The 20,943-nt window shown below is 31.1% G+C and overlaps 1 protein-coding gene and 1 long non-coding RNA gene across 2 annotated transcripts in view; one reads left to right on the top strand and one right to left on the bottom strand.

The window, feature by feature from the left end:
• LOC123666551 (twitchin) overlaps window positions 1–20,943 on the top strand; it is a 119,457-nt gene that overhangs the window by 1,476 nt on the left and 97,038 nt on the right. Inside the window, 30 exon segments of the mRNA XM_045600665.1 lie at window positions 2,792–3,027; window positions 3,752–3,891; window positions 5,804–5,825; window positions 6,716–6,878; window positions 7,917–8,058; window positions 9,282–9,417; window positions 9,501–9,704; window positions 9,796–10,097; window positions 10,257–10,883; window positions 10,966–11,138; window positions 11,219–11,392; window positions 11,483–11,737; window positions 11,831–11,947; window positions 12,054–12,521; window positions 12,724–12,831; window positions 12,942–13,058; window positions 13,191–13,355; window positions 13,456–13,569; window positions 13,721–13,822; window positions 13,903–14,001; window positions 14,083–14,178; window positions 14,599–14,910; window positions 14,993–15,109; window positions 15,226–15,321; window positions 15,820–15,939; window positions 16,037–16,102; window positions 16,999–17,106; window positions 17,619–17,651; window positions 17,918–17,953; window positions 19,312–19,344. Of these exon segments, the coding sequence (XP_045456621.1) occupies window positions 2,855–3,027; window positions 3,752–3,891; window positions 5,804–5,825; window positions 6,716–6,878; window positions 7,917–8,058; window positions 9,282–9,417; window positions 9,501–9,704; window positions 9,796–10,097; window positions 10,257–10,883; window positions 10,966–11,138; window positions 11,219–11,392; window positions 11,483–11,737; window positions 11,831–11,947; window positions 12,054–12,521; window positions 12,724–12,831; window positions 12,942–13,058; window positions 13,191–13,355; window positions 13,456–13,569; window positions 13,721–13,822; window positions 13,903–14,001; window positions 14,083–14,178; window positions 14,599–14,910; window positions 14,993–15,109; window positions 15,226–15,321; window positions 15,820–15,939; window positions 16,037–16,102; window positions 16,999–17,106; window positions 17,619–17,651; window positions 17,918–17,953; window positions 19,312–19,344 (4,818 nt within the window). The 5' untranslated portion in view covers window positions 2,792–2,854.
• LOC123666552 overlaps window positions 1–20,943 on the bottom strand; it is a 93,770-nt gene that overhangs the window by 60,435 nt on the left and 12,392 nt on the right. The window lies entirely within an intron of this gene.

The following is a 20,943-nucleotide window of genomic DNA, read 5'->3' as shown; positions in this document are numbered from 1 at the left end:
TTCTTAAAGATGATGGACTGGACGTAAAAGGAATTTTGACTAGCAATAATTTTCTTATGATTTTAATTTAAGAGCTTTAAAGTATATATTACTTGGTATCAAATATAATATTGATTCACTAAAAATATTATTTACCTATTGTTTTAAATTGGTGATAATGAATTTCAAATTTTTTAGCAAAAATAATAACTGTTACGTAAATCTCAAATTTTTATTCTTTCGACTAGCCCGTTGGCGCAGTTTGTAGTGGCCCAGAGTCTGGGTGTGACATTTGTATTTGTAAATTATATATGTATTATTTCTAAGTATATTAAAAAAAATATGTAGCTATACCAGTCGGCTGTTACTTGTAACACAAGCATTAAGTTGCTTAGCAACAGACGACCGTGTGTATATGTTATAAGATATTTATTTATTTATTTATATTACGTTTATATTTTCGTAGAAATCGTACAAAGTAGATAACTTATGACTTGAACTTATTATGAGTTTCTCAGTTTTATTGGCTTATCTGACCGAAACGTATACCATAAAATATGTATGAAATAGGCAAATTATAGAACTTCACGATTGTTTTTTTATTTTTTATTTTCGTTATTCATAACGTTTTGTTAAAATGTCAGATAAATGTCTGAACGTGACGTTTTAACAGAAGGTCACAAATGTCAAAGATTAACCAAGTATGCTTATTGGCACTGGTCTTTCTATCCTATGTGTCATAGGTGAAATCAACTGTGCCTTCCGGGCACCACTCAGAACTATTAAACGCTAGAATTAATATACCTATTCATTAATAACAGAACACCAAGTCAGTCAAAGTCACCTTTGCGATGTCATTAAACTAATTTGTTATACAAATGTGTTACGAGAATTGTCTCCGTGGCAGCCCCTATCACATATCGAGACTAACAATATCAACAGATTTTTTAATAGTAATAATAATACCCTTTCCTTGTTTGTCGACTTCAATATTTAATTACAAAATGTAATTTAATGTTCAACTGAAAATTAAATCAATTATTTTTTGCTAAGCCCTAAATGCTCGCAACATTTTTTTTAACCATACAATATTTTAAGAACCTAAACCTGTCAGGCAGTCTGGCAAGCTGTAAAGACTAGACTAGAATAATATCTTTAAATATTCGCCATCATCAATTTCCCACAAAAGTTATAAAAAGTTTTCAGTTCGTTAATAAAACGCTATTTGTTATTGTACGTTTTTTCTAAATTGTCCATTACAAGTCTTTATCTCTCCACCGTGCCTCGGAGAGCACGTTAAATCGTCGGTCCCGATTGTTATTGAATATATCCGCCAACCCGCATTGGAGCAACGTGGTGGATTAAATTCTGATCCTTGTCCTAAACGGGGAAAGAGCTCTATGCTCAGCATGGCATGGGATATTACAGGCTGAAGCGAACTCTTTTTTTAATAAAACTAGTTCAACAAATTAGCGTACGGCTCAGCTGATATTACGCGATAGCCTGAGGCATTTCAAACGCGTTGCCGGCCCTCCCCAGGAGCTCTGGTGACCGTATTCACCACAGGAACACAATACTGCTTGAGAGCATATTATTTAGCAGTGATCTTCTGTAAGATCGAAGTACTTCCACAGTTGGGCTGCTCCAGATTTAAGCAAGATATTTAGTTAGTTGGATGCATATTATTAATATTACATTTCTGTATAAAGTCATCCTCTTTAAAATAATAGATTTGAAGCTTTATTAATAGGGATACTAATACTATAACTACGCTTAACTACTAGATATTGCGGAATGAATCAGTATTTCTTCTGAAATATTAAGGTCTATGATATCTTTTATATCATCTTGTAATTGATTGATGGAACTTAAAAAGCCGACCGGTGGCGGGATAGCCATCCAACTGCTGGCTTTGAAATACACAGGTCGAAGACGAGCAGCAGCGTCTTCGGTGCGACAAAGCCAGCCCTGCGGTCACCAACCCGCCTGCCCAGCGTGGTGACTATGGGCAAAGCACATGAGTTCACGTTATTTTTGGCGTAAACTTGTCCTTGGAGGCCTATGTCCAGCAGTGGACTGTATAGGCTATAATGATGATGATGATGATGAATTGATTGATGTACCCTTTCCACTGAACTATCACAAATAACGTATAAAATAAAGTACTCCTAATAAATAAACTACTAAAGGCAACCTTTTCAAAAGGCTTAGGTAATATATTTTATGTCCATCTTCATATGTCACTTAAAATACGTTTCTATAATTTTTATTCTACAGGACAAAATCTCGACGGTTTTTATAGGTGTTATAGATCATGTTGCAAAATCGAATTTAACGAATTTTATAGTAGTCTTGAAGTTCTCCTGTGTCTTAATGTAGAAAATATTCTACTTGCGTTAATGGCAAGAAACGGACGTTGGATTGTTATGTAGAGCTGAAATGTAAAACCAATATTAACGCTTCTGTTTCAATTATACCGGTAACCATAGTAAAATTAACCTTGAAGTGATAAATTTAGATAAACACGAGAATACTTAATTGCTTTCGTTATTATTTTTTTGGAACCATTAAGATTGGTAACATCTTTGTTTTGAGAAAGCCTTCTACACCTAAAAAACCATAAAAATAAAAAAAGTTAGTCTAGTTATACAAAGTTGTAAAGTATACATAGCTTATTGTCTTGAAAGTTATAATAAATAATTATATCAATTATACTGTTTCTTTATGTTTAGCACATTTTTTGTGTTAAACAATTTCAATATAACTATTAATACAGATTTTTTTAGATTACAATTTTATTTTCCTTTAACAGGATTTTCGACCGTTTCAAGAAGCGAAACACGAATTCTACCAGTAATGACAAACACCTAGCAATATGGGGGTGACTGACGACTTTGCCCCGAGCTTCACGCAGAAGCCTCAGCTTCGTCAGGAGGATGATGGCAACAAGCTGGTCTTCGAGTGCCAGCTCCTTGCGTCGCCCAAGCCTGAGATCAGCTGGTATCGCAGTGATGAACTGCTCAAGGAGGATAACAGAACACAGTTCAAGTAAGTTTTCAGTTTTAATTTTTAGTTAGAGTATTAATAACATCAATAAAATCGGTCATCATAAACTAAAAGATTATCACTTTTGGTTGCCAGATTAGTTTTCTCTAAATTTGTATTGTTTTAAATCATCAGAAAAAAAATATTTACACGAATGATTCACACATTAACTAAACACGTGATTCTGTTCATTCACTAAAGGCTATAATGCTTTAAACAAATATACAAATCAAAAAGATTTTAAACAATCGATTTAACCAATCAATCAACCAATAAAAGGCTCGATTTATTTAAGTTTAACACATTAGTGTTTGCTTAAGATATAGTTCTTAAACATTTGAACTGGCATTGATCAATTAATTAACATCAAAAGGGTCAACGACACTTTCGCCTGACCGACTCACAATTCCCAATGCTCCTTTTGATAGTGACATACGCCAAGACAATCGAAAGTTGACACATTTGGCACGGCCGACCGTCTCTAGACGAATAAAAAGGACAAAAGCGTGTCGATATATTTGTATCGAAATTATGACTGTAGGTAAATATTATTTTAATTTATAAAGACCGAAACGCATTTTATGTTGTACCGAGATGTCCATGGGCGTCAGTAGCTACTTAACATCAAGTGATACCTGCTCGTTTGCCACCTTTTTATTAAAAAAAAAGTTATTTTTCACGCTAAACTGTTTTAGTAAACGTTATTCTAACCACTGTTTTTCTTCAGGATCCAAACCATCGCAAACAACAAGTTTCTGGTGGTGCTGGAACTGGACGACGTGATCGAGACAGATGCGGGGCTCTACAAGGTTAAGGCTAAAAATAAGATGGGCGAGGTGGCCGCCTCCATCAACCTTAACTTTAGCCGTGAGTTATCAATCTTGTGTAATTAACAGTCTCTAAATGTCCCACAGCTGGACAAGAGCTTCCAGTAAAAGTGTATCCACGTGTTAGTTAAAAATGAAAATAAAAAATTACTTTGCTGTAGTAGGCTTTACAAGCACGTTTGAATCGTAATTTAAAAAAAAAAAATTATATTTGTTTTAATGAATTAATTGTACTTAAAGTGGAGATTTAAACGATTTGAAATGTAGATTCTGCAGAGAAGAAACGGAAAGGAACTCCGCAGTTACCCTTTTAAAACTTTTAAGGCGTGTCTCGGATTTTTTTCTAAAATGTGTAAAAATTTCTCCAAAAAATTTCTTTGCTGTCGATTGCAAATTTGTTTTGGGTCTGATTTCTAATCATCTATTTCCAGAAATCAGCTCTCTATGTTCTATATATTGTGAAGCTATTTTTTATTAGAGCAATTCTGTTTCATAAAGGAAAAAAATTGTAGCTCAGATTAGAAGGTAGGAATGGTTATTGGAAAAGATTAAAGGTTCTATCTAGCAAAACTTTATGACTCACTCTTAATAGACTCTTAGAACTCTTAGATCTAAATTTATTTTTGTTAACTATTATCTCTGACGGCACACATAGTGAAAAAAAAAAACAATAAGAATGTTTAATAATCAAAAACCGATAATCCGAATTTATAATTGCGACAAATGAAAATTTATGAAAGAGTTAGTTTCAAATTTATACTATTCATCAAATAAATAACAGGTAATTGTAGTGTATTTGCGTAAAGGATATGGTAACTCATCATAGTAGTTATAATTTATTACCACTTTATTAGTCAAGAGACTTGACATAGTTTTGGTTTCGGATATTTAACTAATAATTGTGTTCTCTCACAAACAAGAATAAAAACCGACTTCAATTACATCGAAAAATACAACGTAATTAGATGAAAAACTAGTCACGTACATGCGTGTTAAAAAATATTACTCCAAAAGCAGTGATGAGATCTCAATCAAATTTGAATGTGATTACAAGACAAGCATCAACTTTTGATTAAAATAAGAATCATCAAAATCGGTGTACCTAGTGAATAGTTATGCGGTATAACACAAAGTAGGTCGACGAAAAAACAGTCAAGTAAATACGAATTGTTAGATATAAATTACAAAGTACTTGTTAGATATCAGGTAAATTTAAGAGTGCATGACATGCACCACCTTTCGATTAGAAGAAAAATCATCAAAATCAGGCCACCAAGTCAAAAGTTCTGAGGTAGCAAACATACATTAAAAAAAATCTAATTGAGGACCTATTGAATAAAAGAAATAATAATAATAATAATAATAATAGTCTTTATTGTACACCATTAACAGAAACAACAAAAAAAAAAACATAAAATGAAAGATGTACAAAGGCGGTCTTGTCGCTGAAAGAGCGATCTCTTCCAGACAACCTTTGGGTTTAGAGCACGAAAGAGAAACTGCAGTTAGGGAGTAAACAAATAATTGGTAAAAAGTACATATAGATAATATATAATAATAAACATATATAATACTTATATATAAAATATCAAATCCTTTACGAATAGCAATTCCTAGTTGCCGAAGTATATTTTAGATCAACCCTGACGAGCTTTAGTAATTACAGAAGATGCTAGAAATATCGAACACCTGGATTCATTCTGAGATCATTCGTATATCGATTTCAAATGTTTACGTCTGGTTGGTGTTATTCAAAGTAAGCTATCAAACCCACAAACGGTTGTAGCACTATTTCATGAATCTGATATATTTTAGTGAATTTAGTAAATTTACGTTAAAAAGAAATTTCCATTTGTATAAACACTACACAATATTTTCATTTATCACATTATTTTAAAAATAAAATCGATAGTATTGAGTTAAAATTTTAATGCGTTTTCTTTATTTTTCAGCCGCTGACGAAGAAAAACAAAAGTAAGTATATACAAATACCCACATTTATTACCAACATTTTTTCTACAAAACATTTTAGATTCTATAAATATAACTGATAAAACTCAATAAAAAACAAGTTATATGTACACTGAATGAATTCATGATTTATATATTTCATCATGATTTATGTATTATATGATCTATTAAATTTAGTAGATGTCAGTAAATAATAGATACTAAACTTAATTATAACAGCCATAAATAGTATTAAAAAAATGAAAAACTGAAAAATTAAAAAAAGTAACTATAAAATGTATCTTAATCATGATAATTGATAAAGAACCTACAGTTAATTATATGTAATGATTTATGTATTATATGATCTATTAAATTTTGTAGATATCAGTAAATAATAGATACTAAACTTAATTATAACAGCCATAAATAGTATTAAAAAAATGAAAAACTGAAAAATTAAAAAAAGTAACTATAAAATGTATCTTAATCATGATAATTGATAAAGAACCTACAGTTAATTATATGTAATGATTTATGTATTATATGATCAATTAAATTTTGTAGATATCAGTAAATAATAGATACTAAACTTAATTATAACAGCCATAAATAGTATTAAAAAAATGAAAAACTGAAAAATTAAAAAAAGTAACTATAAAATGTATCTTAATCATGATAATTGATAAAGAACCTACAGTTAATTATATGTAATGATTTATGTATTATATGATCTATTAAATTTTGTAGATATCAGTAAATAATAGATACTAAACTTAATTATAACAGCCATAAATAGTATTAAAAAAATGAAAAACTGAAAAATTAAAAAAAGTAACTATAAAATGTATCTTAATCATGATAATTGATAAAGAACCTACAGTTAATTATATGTAATGTAAATTTCTTTACAGACAAGTAGACGGTAAAGCGCCAACGTTCGCGCGCAAGCCGGCCATCCGTCAGGAGGACGATGGCAAGCGACTGATATTCGAGTGCCGTATTGAGGCCGAACCGGTGCCCACAGTAGCCTGGTTCCACAACACAGGCGAGGTCACACCAGGACCCAGACACAAGGTTATAAATATCTATCATATAAATTATAATATAACTCTATAACAAAAGATTTAGACCTATTCTGGTGGTCATCTCTAAAATTGAATTTTGAATTATTTACTTTATTTTATTTTATTTACTTAATTTACTTTCAAACGTTGTTGTAGATAGAACAGTGGAAAAATAGAAATGACCACTTTTGAACTTTACCTTCTTTTGAGTTTTCTTTTATATCTTTTGAGTTTTCTTATAATCTTACAAAGTATTGTATGCTGATTTCTGCCTGGAGGGCTCGATTCCCGACCCCGAGAATGAGTGTGATATATTATAATTATTATTATAGAATATATTCTTATGTTTAAAAAGATGCTATAACACTGGCATTAAATCGCCCATCTTAGGAATACATGACCGTACGATTATGTCAAAGATATTTATTTATTTTTTCAAACATTTTTTTAATATCATATTAAAAATCGACCGTTCCAGCGGGGATCGAACCTGCATCTCCGACTGATCGTGTCGGTGCTCTAGCCAATTAAACTATGGAATGATGTACCCGTTAGGTCAAAATTTTTGTTATGATGATTTTACGGTTCCGAGCAACTGTGGCCCCGTCTATAATATTTTACAGAACCCGTAACTATTTAAAGTTTTTTAATACGATGAAAATCTTTGACAACCATTTTATTAGTTAAAAATTTATCCCCATTTTTACCTCATATAAAATAAGGTTTTTCATTTATTAATTATTATTTATTTACCAAGCGAATGAATTCAAGCAACATAATAATTTAATAAGAGAATGACCTTGACCCATATATTATTTTGTAATAGTTATTTGTAGTATGTTCTCGTAACCTTAATTACTTTTTCACGTAGTGTTTGATGCTACAGCAGTACTTCAAAGAAATGCGAATTATATTAATCATTGCCGTTATGTAAGAATTAATATATATATATTTTTCTCATTATGAAAAACTTTTCTTAACAGAAACTTATTGACATTGTGGAAAGATAGTGGCATAATATATTAATACATTATTTTTCCTTTTACAGTTATCAGTAAGCAAAGACGGCAAGTCTTATCATGCGTCTTTAGAAATCAACAATGTGACAGTTGAAGACGCTGGAAAATACCGGGTAACGGCTAAAAACGAACTCGGAGAGAGTAACGCGACGATCAGCTTAAATTTCGACAGTAAGTCCGCTAACTAATTAAATTTAATAAAAACTTTAAATGTAAATTTGAAGATAAAATGGGAAATAAACTTGCTGTATATACCTGATAATCGAATATTAAACCATCTACTTACCAAATATATCGATAGTATACAGCAAGACCTATAAAATTTAAGACACGAAAAATTAAATTACCTTAAATATTTTCTTAAAAAGAAATGCAGTAATTAAATTAAAAGATCACATATCATCGTTTAAATAAAAATACAAAATAAAGCATGTACATAACGTCGTTATTTTCGCACACTATTGTAGCGTATCAGCATCAATACACGCAAATACACCTACTTCAACACAGACACACAAAAAAACTATTTCAGAAATAAACTATTTTTAAAGAGTGTAGTGCAAAGTAACAATGTATATGAACATATACTCTCTTATTAATACATACACACAAACAGAAAGATTATTTCATTTCGAAAATTAACCGTCCAAATTTAAGAGCCATTTAAATATTGCTTACGGTGCTATGCTTCTTTGTATTTGTGTGGTTCTAATCCAGTAAATGTAATAATGAATTGTTATTGTAAAACGTAGTATTTGCAGCACAGCTTATTTATTTATTAACTAATTTTTCGAATTTCGAAAACATTCTATTTTATCTTTCAGCTTATATTTTAAGATGTTTTCTCTGAAAGAAAAACTATACGAAAAAATAAACAGAATTATAAGTATATAAATACGTTTATACACAATATTTCAAATACACACACTCTAAAGCACGTATACATGTATTTTATTGTTGCATTTTACTAATATGTATTATCTTTATGTATTTAAAATATCATTTAGTATATGTTTCGCTAAAAGCTTAACTAACCTCTTATTCCAAGCCTATTTCATTGTGTTAAATGTTCTTTGCTTCAGCGTACGCAGTAGGTATTATATAAATATTTGTAACATTAGCGACTGTAATGCGTACTGATTTAAAAAATATTTTTGAGAAATTTGTTGAAAGAATAATCCAAATTTATCTATATATCTATTTGATACTATTAACTATATTCTATCCCTTGATTAACTCTTATATATCAACCGACGATGTAATTAATATACATACACGAGTCATAAGAAAACATCTTAAATATATGTATTCCAATCAGACGTAGACGAAAAAGCTGCAAATCTTCGTGAATATTTTATGAAAGTTAGGTTCTACTAATGTAAAAACTGATATAGGCGACGAAGCGCCCGTGCCTGAAGATTTTATTAAACCGACATTTACGGAGAGACCTGTCATCAGGCAATCGGAAGATGGTACCAAAATCACTTTCGAATGTCGATGTGTTGGCAAACCGAAACCAACCATAGCATGGTAAGAATAAATTTATAGAAAACTCAATTTACATATACGTCCCCATATTTGAAAATGATAAAATTACATGGACGCTTAAACAGGTACCATGGAAAGAAATTAATTAAAGAAAGTCACCGTTACAAAATAACATTAGAAGAGGACCAAACTTTATATCACATGGCGCGGCTAGAAATTATAGGCGTAGAAAATTCTGACAAAGGAGAATACAGGGCTGTGGCTAAAAACAAACACGGTGAAGGCGTAGCTAAGATAAATTTAAATTTCCAGGGTGGGGATAAACCAAAGTAAGCGTCATTAATTATTAAATCGCTGTAAAATAAATACAAAAGTCAGGGATATTTTTCATTAAGTTTGTTTTTTGTCTCTCTTGAACAGAATCCCCGATGGCAAAGCACCTAGGTTCCCAAAAAAACCCACTATTAGACAAGAAGGGGATATATTAATAATGGAATGTATTCTTGAAGCGTATCCGGTACCAGATATTACGTGGTATCACGGAGACAAGGAAATTAGGGACGGAAATAAAATGAAGATGTCTAGAAAAGCTGTTGGAAAGGATACGTTTAACCTCACCTTAGAAATTTTAGGTCCCACAAAGGAAGATGGTGGAAATTATAGATGTAACGCTTTTAATGTGTTTGGTGAGAGCAATGCCAACATTGCTCTAAACTTCCAAGGTAATCTTCGATAAGGGGTTGACTTAAAATACAAATAAAAAAATAAATAAAGTACGCATACAGTAGCAGTGCATGATGAGCTTAAAGCTTTTAAGCTGCATGAAACTCAGTAGCAAATTTTCATAAATAGTGGTTAATTTTCTTTCTTTCGTTGCTTAGGTGGGGATGATGAAAATGGTTTTGCACCTTCGTTTGTGGAAAAACCACGAATCATTCCCAATGAAGATGGCACACTCATTACAATGCGTTGTGTCTGCAAAGCCAAGCCGGCGGCTGAAGTTAAGTGGTACCGAGGCACGACCCTTATTAAGGCTAGCAGTAAAATTGAAATTAAATCGTCTGTAATAAGCGAAGACGTTTACGAGTTAATATTGCTTTTATCGAACCCGACAGCAGCGGATGGTGGCGCTTACCGCTGCCATGTCCAAAACGAATTCGGTGAAAGCAATGCTAATCTTAACTTAAATATTGAAGCCGAACCTGAACCTGAAGGAGAAGGACCAACGTTTGTTGAGAAACCCACAATTCAGTCTAAAGAGAACGGTAAACTTGTAGTAATGGGATGTAAAGTGAAAGCTAGCCCCAGACCAACAATCGTATGGTACCACGAGGGTAAGGAAATTCGGGACTCGTCGAAAATAAAAACCAGAGTCGAAGTAAAAGAAGATGTTTACACTATAGTTTTGGAACTAGTCGACCCTGGTATTGAAGACTCCGGATTGTATAAATGTAATATCAAAAATGAACTTGGAGAGCTCAATGCTAATCTAACGCTCAATATAGAAAGTAGGTTTTTGACATCATATTTTTAAATGTTTTTTGTTTGTTTGTATTACAAACATTTATGAGGTTATGATTTTTCTTGCAGTCATTCCAGTTATTAAAGAAAAACCAAAGATCATTAAGATAGTTAAAAAGAAGACTGTGATCGTTGAATGTAAAGTATTAAGTAAATTTGCACCTTCTTGCACGTGGTTTAAAGAATCCAGTGCTGTCAAGGAAGATTCTAGGCACACTGTTTTAATTGAACCTGTTAGAGAAGTAAGATTTTTGTTATTTATAATTTTTCTTATTTTTATATTATACATTTAGGGCCACTAAAAATGTTTTTGGTATTATAGGGAGAATTCGCAGTCAAATTAGAGATCTCTAATGTGTCACAACAAGACAAGGGATCATACAAACTTGTTGCGAAGAATGAGAAGGGTGAAGCAGTATCACAACAAGTAGAAGTCACTGATATTCCTGAGGAAAAAGGAGACAAACCACAAATCATCAAACACCTCAGGAGTTTAGTATGTATTCAACTCTTGATTCATTTTATTTTCGTTAAGTTTTTTATCCTAACAACTTGTAATTATCTAAATAATTTCTTCTTTTATTAGGCTAAAAAAGAAAACGAAGAAGCTGAATTTGTAGCAGTTCTTAAAACATCAGATCAATCGTGTAGATGTACATGGTATAAAAACTCGACCGTGATTAGAGAGTCTTCAGATATTAATACATCATTTGATGGCACAAATGCACGTTTGATAATAAGAAAAGTATCATCAAAATATGTAGCTAACTACAGAGTGGTTATCAAAAATGAATTCGGTGAAGACGAATCTAGTGCTGATTTAACCATTGTTGAAGAAAAGGTATACATCCTAAGCCTTTTTTTTCAAAAACTATACTGTTACATTCTATGAGATAATATAGTACAGTTTCAAACGTTTGCTTTTAAATTATAGAAAAAGAAAAAAGAAGAAGAAGAAGAAGAGACTACAGTGATAGAAGAATCTGAAGAAGAAATGTCCATTGTTGAGGAGAAGTCTATCATTGAAGAAAATCACATCGAAGAGAAAAGGGTAAGTAAATTTATTCTTAAGATAAAATTCAAACTTAAATATCATTATAACTATAAATTTTTATTTATTATTAAATAATGATTATTGAAAACATTTTTATGTAAAGCAGCCAGAGAAAAGGAAACAACAAGAAGAAGAGGAGAGTATTGTTGAGGAAAAGAAAACAACAGCTAAAAAGGTATCAAAGAAAGAAGAAGTAAAAATGGAAGCAAACAAGGAAGAAGTTAAAGTAGAAGCTAAGAAAACTGAAGCCAAAGTAGAAGCAAAGAAAGTCGAAACTAAAGTTCAGGAGCAAAAGAAAACCGAGGCTGAAATAGAAGAGGCCAAAAAAATTTTAGAGAAGAAAACAGCTAAGACAGAAGAAGAAAAAAAAGCACTTCTAGAGAAAATTGAGAAAAAGAAAACGGAGAAGGCGCCTGAAGCTGAACCAAAAATAGAAGGCATTCCAAAACTAAAACCAGTGAAACCCAAAGAAGAACCTAAACCAGTTGAAGAAAAGAAAGATACTAAAAAGTCTGAAGAAAAGAAGAAAGTTGTTAAGAAGAAGGTTGTTTCTAAAAAGAAGGAAGCAGACGTAAGTACCTTTATTTTTATAACTACAAATGTAAATTTATTTCTACAATGAACAATCAAATTCGTATACTTGTTGTATGTCTGAAAGTTGTAGCAATCATCAGTTTCAGATTTGATGTTCTAGTATTTAATACTCAGTATTAACCCAGTTACTCATTGTGTGTTGTGATAACATTAGAAGTGCTAAAAATTATTTAATTTAGGAGGAATTGGAGTTTGTCGATGATTACGAGCGTCCAGTTCTGGAGAAATATGAAAGAATTACACCAACACCACTTGAAAAGAGACAAAGAGTTAGTGACACACCAAAGGTAACTTCACAAAACGTACTTCACTTAAACTATACCGTTAAATATTCAACACAGATATTTTCTAGGAATATATTGCACTCTATTTACACAAAATTTATTATATAATTTAGACTAAGCGTGCATCGTTAGCTGAGAGTGTTGAAAGTCAACCTGAGGAAAGTGAGGAGGAACCTTCAGTAGCTACTCCGGTACCTGATAAAAAATCGAAGGTTGAAACTGAAGAAAAGGTATATAATAATATAATACGTTTTAGATGCCCTTTCCCTATTATATAATTTTATATAAAAAAAATCGATAACTAGCGGTCACATATTTTTGTAAAATTTTAAAGCTTACTTTTTACGTTTTCATTGAAATAGGTTACAGAAGAAACCAAACGAACAAGTATTAAAAAAGGTGTACCTAAACCTGAAGAACCCGTTGACGAATTAACTCAAATTAAATTGTCTAAAACGCCACTAAAACCTGAGACTGAAATACCTGAAGAACCACAAGTAGCACAGAGCAGAAAACCAGTCAAAAAGGTAGAATTTCATTTTCGGAGGATTAAAAATTCAATAAATTAATATTTAAATGGATATAACAACACTAAATATAAAATCATATAATTTATTTTTTATTTAGCCTGATGAACAAAAAGAATTCGTTGATGATTATGAACGGCCAGATCTAGAAAAGTACGAAAAAGTTACTCCTACACCATCTGATAGGACAAAGAAACAAAACGGAGTTCGTGAGGTATACTTTAAAACTTATAATTTAGGGTTTACAATAAAACACGTTATTCCTACGCTTTTACTTTAACATGCAAAAAATTTTAAAATAATTTGTTATAAAACTTAATCCATATTTTCGACAAAAAAATTAAAATAAGAAGAAACTTTTGTAGGAATCGCCTGAATTCGTTGATGATTACGAAAAACCAGAACTTGAAAAATATGAAAAAATTTCTCCTACACCTAAAGACAAACGGCGTCCTAGTGACACACAGGTATCAAAAATACCTTTAAAAATAAAAATAAACGTATAAAACTATATTATTGTACTAATATATGAACTAACTTTTTAAAGGATGAAACTGACATGATGAAAGGTAAAATAAAACCAAAACCAAAAGAAGATGAACCAGAAATGCCTACACTACGCAAACGATCTGTGGCTAAAGATAAGGTAATCAAATACATAAAACAGTATTAAATGAAAAGTCGTATATGATAATCGAACATTATATAAAACATTTATGTTATTTAGGAAGAGGAGAAAAAACCGGATGAGAAACCAAAACCAAAATCTGTTAAAAAAGATGAAACAAAACCTAAAAAACGACCTTCTATCAAAGAAAAGGAGGTACAAATGAATAATAATTAACTAAAAGATAACACACTCACAAAACGTAACACATATTTAACAAGTTTTAATGAAGCACTACTATTTCTTCGCGGTTTTATACTCGTATTTTTTCCACTCTTACTGAAAAAAACTTAACTTAGTATTATATAAAACTAGTTTTTTCTACACAAAAATAAATCTCACTAGTTATAACATGCACTACTTTTTATTTTTAACGTTAAAAAAATATATATGGTTTAATATTATTCAGTGTGTGTTTAAAAAGTTATGCTTTACAACAGCACGGCAATGTTTGAAAACAACACATTAAATTTCTTTTATGCTATACTAAACTTAAATGGTGTATGGTGAGTAATCGCTCTTTATAGTTCAATAACTTTAATATAGTAGTTTAAATTTACAATAATAATTTTAAAGGTTGAAGAGGAGTTTATCGACGATTACGAGAGACCAGTTCTCGAAAAATATGAAAAAATTAGCCCTACACCACTCGAGAAAAAGAAAAAGGTACACATTGACATATTCAATATAGCTTTTATACACCTTTCCTCTTACTCAACACACTTTTTACCCCAAACTAGCACTTTAAAATATAAATAGTGTAAAAAGTCTATACAGGTTCTTAGTAATTATTTTGTATTTAATTAGGAGGACAAAAAACCAGAAGAACAAACTTCTTCAGTAACGGCGCAAAGGCGACGTTCAGTTAAAGATAAAGATAAACCTGAGGTACAAATAATACACAGTCAATAAAATATTTTACCTATTCTTTCAAATACTTAAAACTAATATTACGTATTGTCTTTAATAGCCAATGGAAGTCGATGAAGTAGTTAATGTTGAAAAGCCTAAAACTCCAGTTAAACCGGGGCAAATGCCCGAAGACGTTTCACTCACTCACAAAACACCGGCTGAAATTAAGCCAACGGTTCGTATGATCTTCCTCTTCGTAAATTTTTCTTGAAAAACTTTTACAAAAGTAGTTAATGACTATATTAAAATAATAGCAAAGTAAATGGTAATGCACTATAAAATTTTATTTAGGAGGGTGAAGCTGAAGCTAAACTCAAAATTAAGAAACCTGAAATCGTCGAAGATAAAACTATTAAACGACCAACCCCTAAGGATAAAGACGAAAAGGTAGGATTGATGAATTTAGTTTGGAATAGTAAATGAATAAATATTTTTAAGTATATTAATTTTTAGGTACATAAGAAAGGTGAAAATATTCGAAAATTTTCACAGACTGAAATAAAATCTGATAATGTAATATCTGTATCGGTACCGCAAATATTAGACCGAGTATTAATTCTTGTAAAGGTAACGCTTTTTGCGGTACAAAAATCTAGTAGAGCGTAGATACGTAGACATTAATTAAATAATCGAAAACAAAATTTGCACTAGGATCTGTTTTGTAAGGAAGCACAAACACAAGCAGCTACTACTTTACACATAGTTTATCTAACATTAAAAGTTATTATTTTTCCTAAAACACATTCTGGAAATGTGACTTCAACACATGTCTTATTTTTCAATAACTGTATACAAATGCACGTAGAAGTGCTTTGGTTTTTACTTTTATTCACTGGTTTGCATATTTTCTTACACAACTTTTTCTATCCTCGCGAAAACTCGCAGACTCAGGTCGAGGATACCGAGGAATCTGTCAGTCTCACCAAACCGAGAACTAAGACTAGCACAACTGCCCCTGAAGAGGCATCACTAACGCAAAAGAAACCTGCGCAGAAAAAACCCACGGTACTATTAATTTCTATATTTTATAACTGTCTCAGCCTGTAGATATATTTTTTTAATAGTGAAAATGATTATTGAAAATGGTCATTATATTTATTAGGAGGGTTCAGAGGCTGCAGAACTAAAAGTCAAAAAACCCGCCGTTGTAAAGAAACCCAAAAACGAGGTACATAAAATATATTTTAATTTATTTTCTGTAAATATATTTTATATTTATAGTATCGCTGAGATAGTTACAAAATAGTATTTCGGTTTAGAGTCTAGTATAACTCCTATTAATTGCACAATTTAGATAGAAAATGATGTAAATGCACAAAACATACTAACGGTAGAGCACCCTGCACTAGTTTAAAAAGCTTTAATAATGTAGAAATTCCAATTAGACGTGAATATTTACAATTAATCGTTTGTAATGCGTGTTTAGGAACCTCTGACAGTCAAAGGAGGTAAATTTGAGTTGCCAGCTCTAAAGAAAGTTGAAGTTGTCAAGAAAATAACTGAAAAACCTAAAAAAGCTACTTCTGATACTACAAATAATAACAATGACGTTGGGGTAAACATTTTACAATACTGAGATGTTTTCGTGACGTCCCCTCTCTACTTGTCTTTTCTGAATCTTCTACCTCCAACACATCTATCACTTTACACTACTTTTTCTCGTACACTTTTTGTTTACACTCACACATTACGCAAATTTTAACATATTTTAGTTCACGGCGCACATTTACACATACATGTTTTTACACACAACTGTATATGAAAATTCAAAAAAGAAATTAAAAAAATGTATATTGAAAATGTCCAAAATTGGCGGTATTCTTCATTGGTTCTATTTTCTTCTATCTTTGCTGGATCTTCGTTGTTTGGAACAAGGTTGTTAAAGTCGCATGCTGCTTGTATATGTGTTCTATGTTTTATATATTCTCTTACAGGTTTGGTTAGTACGTATTCAAATACCGATTTTTTATTCTGAATTCAAATATCTTCTTTTGATTATTTTTTTTAAAGTTAAGACAATAATTTTGAACGTGACTAAACTAAAATGGCTCCAAATTATTACAGTATGAATTGGATTTCATCGACGATTACGAGAGACCAGTTCTTGAGAAATATGAAAAAATTTCACCAACACCACTTGTAAAGGAAAAGAAAGAAAAAGAAGTGACCAAGGTAAGAGAACGTTACTCGAGTTACTCAAGTTTTACAATAATCTTTCCGTTAATAAATGAAACTGAATATTTTAAAAAAAGGCTATTAACGCTACATATGTAGGCTAGATAGATAGGTGTCATTTATGTATATTAATTATTCAAACTTCATAATTTATATCTTAGATTGTTATAAACAAACTACCAATTGTCGTAAAGAACGTTTGAAAGAAATAAAAAATACACTTGTTGAAATCGTTGATAAACTATTTACTTAAAATATAGTCAGACCCTGTTTTTTGCTTTTCCAATTATTGTTTTGGGTAGATTTATTATATTACCATCTCAATAATCGACTTAAAATCATAACTATCTGTAGTCATATAGCGATAAAATTCAACACTAAAAAACTATAGATTTTTGGCTTCTATTCAATCTAGCTGAATTTGTATCTCTAATTGAATAAAAAAATTGAATTATTTAAGTAAAAATAGAAATCTAACAGATAAGTAATAATTTTATTTTTCGTTCTAGACTGACAGCAGAAGAACATCAGTTCAAAGCGAGGTTAGTATCAATCTATATATACATATGTATTTTATTAGCCAAAGTAGGTATCGTAATGGTAAAGTAATAATTATTATCTTGGAAGAAAAAAAAAACTGTATACAATTTTAAAATTTTTAGTCCTGGTTTGCTGTGTTTAGATTATACTTTCGAGCTTTTTATTAATATACAAACTCGTATATCTTATCTTTAGTTGTAAATTATAAAATGATTAAAATGAATTATTGAATAATATTAATCTAATGAAGTTAATTTTAATCGAACAGATGCAAGTTGAGAAAGAACAGTTTCTTGCTGTACAGGTATTATTTTAGTGACCCCTTTTAACATTCTGTATATAGGTCATATAAATACATTAGTTTAAGGCCAGAACACAAATTCAGTCTAAATTTACACATTGTATATATACAAAGAGACAAGAATTCGTAAATTTATCGCTGTCATTGGTGACATTTGAAAACATGAAGGTAATTTTTTTCCCTTTTGGACAGGGAATGAGTGTTTTTTTCCTCACATTTTAATGTTTTCTTTTAATTACTTGGCGCCAAAAATAGACTGTTTGTGTTTTTTTTTTTTGTGTTGTTATTATTGCGTGTGTTTTATCATTATAATCATAGACAGATATTTACACATACACAGACATAGAACATACAGAATATAGTAAATAATATATAATTTTACAAAATTATGAGGCATTATCAACTAAAAATTTTTTGAATGTCATTCTATAATATATTTAACAACAAGATAGAAAACGTTTTCAGTAAAATAGATGATTATTGGAATTAAAAAAAAATATTCTTCAGTTCGCAGAGTTACAAAATATATAAATTTCTAAAATAAAATAACCAAGTTACTCCATATTGTATCAGCTATCTGACAGTGAAAGCCCCGTTAAAATTGCTCCGGTCATTTCAGAGTAATCTCTGAAACGAGTGGAGCGATTTAACGACTCGAGCCGGAACAAACAAACAAACAAACAGACAATAATTGTGTTTGCAAGCAATCGAAGAAAAAAAAACAACTTCAATTATATCGACGTAGGTAAACGAAAAATTAGTCGAGTAAAAACGCATTATCAAAGATTACTCCAAAAGTTGTAATCAGATCTCGATGAAATTTATATGTGACCACATGATAAACATTGGCTTTCGATTAAATGAAAAATTATCAAAATCGGTACACCCAGTAAAAAGTTATGCGGATTTTAGAGTTTCCCTCGATTTCTTTAGGATTCCATGATCAGATCCTGGTTTTCTTATCATGGTACTACACCAGGAATATCTGCTTTCTAAAAAAAAAGAATTATCAAAATCAGTTCATAAACCACGAAGTTATTCCCGTAAGTATATGGTCGAATTTAGTAACCTCGTCCTTTTTTTGAAGTCGGTTAAAAAATGTGAAAAATGTTATTTGATGAAGCGGTAATTTTAATATTACAAAAAGACACTCAAATTTTGTTTATTTGTATAGATAACGAAAAATTAGGCCTTGTTCACTTTATACATAGAAAAAAATGTATAAAAGATACCATTCTACAAAATAAAAACACAGCTGTTACTACTTATGTATTCATTTGTGTTAATTTTTATTGCAATGGTTTTAAATGATAACCTATTTGTTTCACGCACGTAACATATGTAAAATATTCATTTTACAGACTGAAAGCCGAAGAGAGTCCATTCAAAATGAGGTTAGTATTATTCTGTAAATACTAATACACTTTTTTGTGTCTGTATAAATATTATTCAGCAATGTGTCCATACTGATAAAATTTTGTAAAGAAAAAAAGTCCTTATTAGAAAACTTAACGATGATTGGAAAAAGTATTAGTAGTATTTTTAATACGTATAATTGTCATCATTATTTAACAAATGTACTAAATTAGACCCGACTTTTTGAAAAATCGTAAATCGCTTTGCCACTCACTTTATATTTAAAATCGTGTTTTATACCAAGCAAAAATCATAAATAAATAAATATAACCTTAATACTAAAAATTTATGCGGTTTTGATGAATACCAAAATTGGTCACATTCGATGTTGGGGCGGTGCAAAGTATTCTAGCGGATCCCTTATCAGAATCTGCTAGAATGATTTTTGATTTTTATAAATTACCCTTTGTTTGATTTATATAACTAGATTTTAGTAATTGAGGTATTTTTGTTTAAGTTTTTTGTGCGTGTTGCGATTATTTTGTAAAAGTTACAATGGGACTGGCGTGTCCTTGTAGGACAAAAGTCCCTAAAATCAATAAAAGGAAAAACTAAAAAAAAATTGGTCACATATTATTGTCCCGTTAACTTAGTAACACGATTATGCTAAATATATTCACAATCACTCAACTTGTTTTATAATCCAGAAAATGCAAAACAATGTAATCGCATTACTGAAGGTAGACTGAATTTAAGTTCATTGTTACCTCACATCAATGTTCGAGGGTATTACGTGGGTGGTGGAAGCAATTTTGCCTCGAACGGAGTCTATAAAAGTTATAAATTTTGGCAAGAGTGCTCACTTTGCGATTGTCCGTCGCGAAGTCTAAAGTTCGATAATGCTTCGGTCGGTTCGAAAGAGTGAAACCTACGTCGAGAATACTCTCGATATAAAGAGTATAACGGTTAGTGCTATGTGATGTGTAGTGGTAGTGAACTGTGGCGTCGTGTGTGTGGAAGGGTGCTTTGTGCACGGAATCACTAAGCACTTTGCGGAATATTGCAAATCGATACACTAGTTTGCAACTTTAATAATTGAATATTAATAGTACAGCACTGGTTTGTGGCTGTTGCGCTAGCGATTGCGGGTTCGATCCCCGCACATGACAAACATTTATATTGGCCATACATATGTTTGTCGTGGTCTGGGTATATTTGCACAATCCTCGTGTGTCTCTCCATCGTGCCTCGGAGAGCACGTTAAGCCGTCGGCCCCGGTTGTTATCATGTGACACCTGATAGCTATCATTACTCATAGTAGGGAATATATCCGCCAACCCGAATAGGAACAGCGTGGTGGATCAAGTTCTGATCCTTCTCCTACATGGGGAAAGAGGCCTATGCGCAGCTGTGGGATATTACAGGCTGAAGCGAATAGTACGATTAATAAACAAATCACTGCCTAGTTTTATATGCAAAATATCTTTTCCGTAGTAATTGATATTTTTTTAGTCACGATTTCTTATTTATTTGTTTATCATACTAGATATATTATTACCCAAATAAAAGTTTTACAATGTTTACGCCTACGCCTTGCTTGTGACAGGAAATAACTTTTTATATAAATCATTCAACAA

This window comes from Melitaea cinxia, chromosome 26, assembly GCF_905220565.1.
Source record: "Melitaea cinxia chromosome 26, ilMelCinx1.1, whole genome shotgun sequence".
Classification (NCBI taxonomy): Eukaryota; Metazoa; Arthropoda; class Insecta; order Lepidoptera; family Nymphalidae; genus Melitaea; species Melitaea cinxia.
This window is presented reverse-complemented; position numbering and strand designations above follow the sequence as displayed.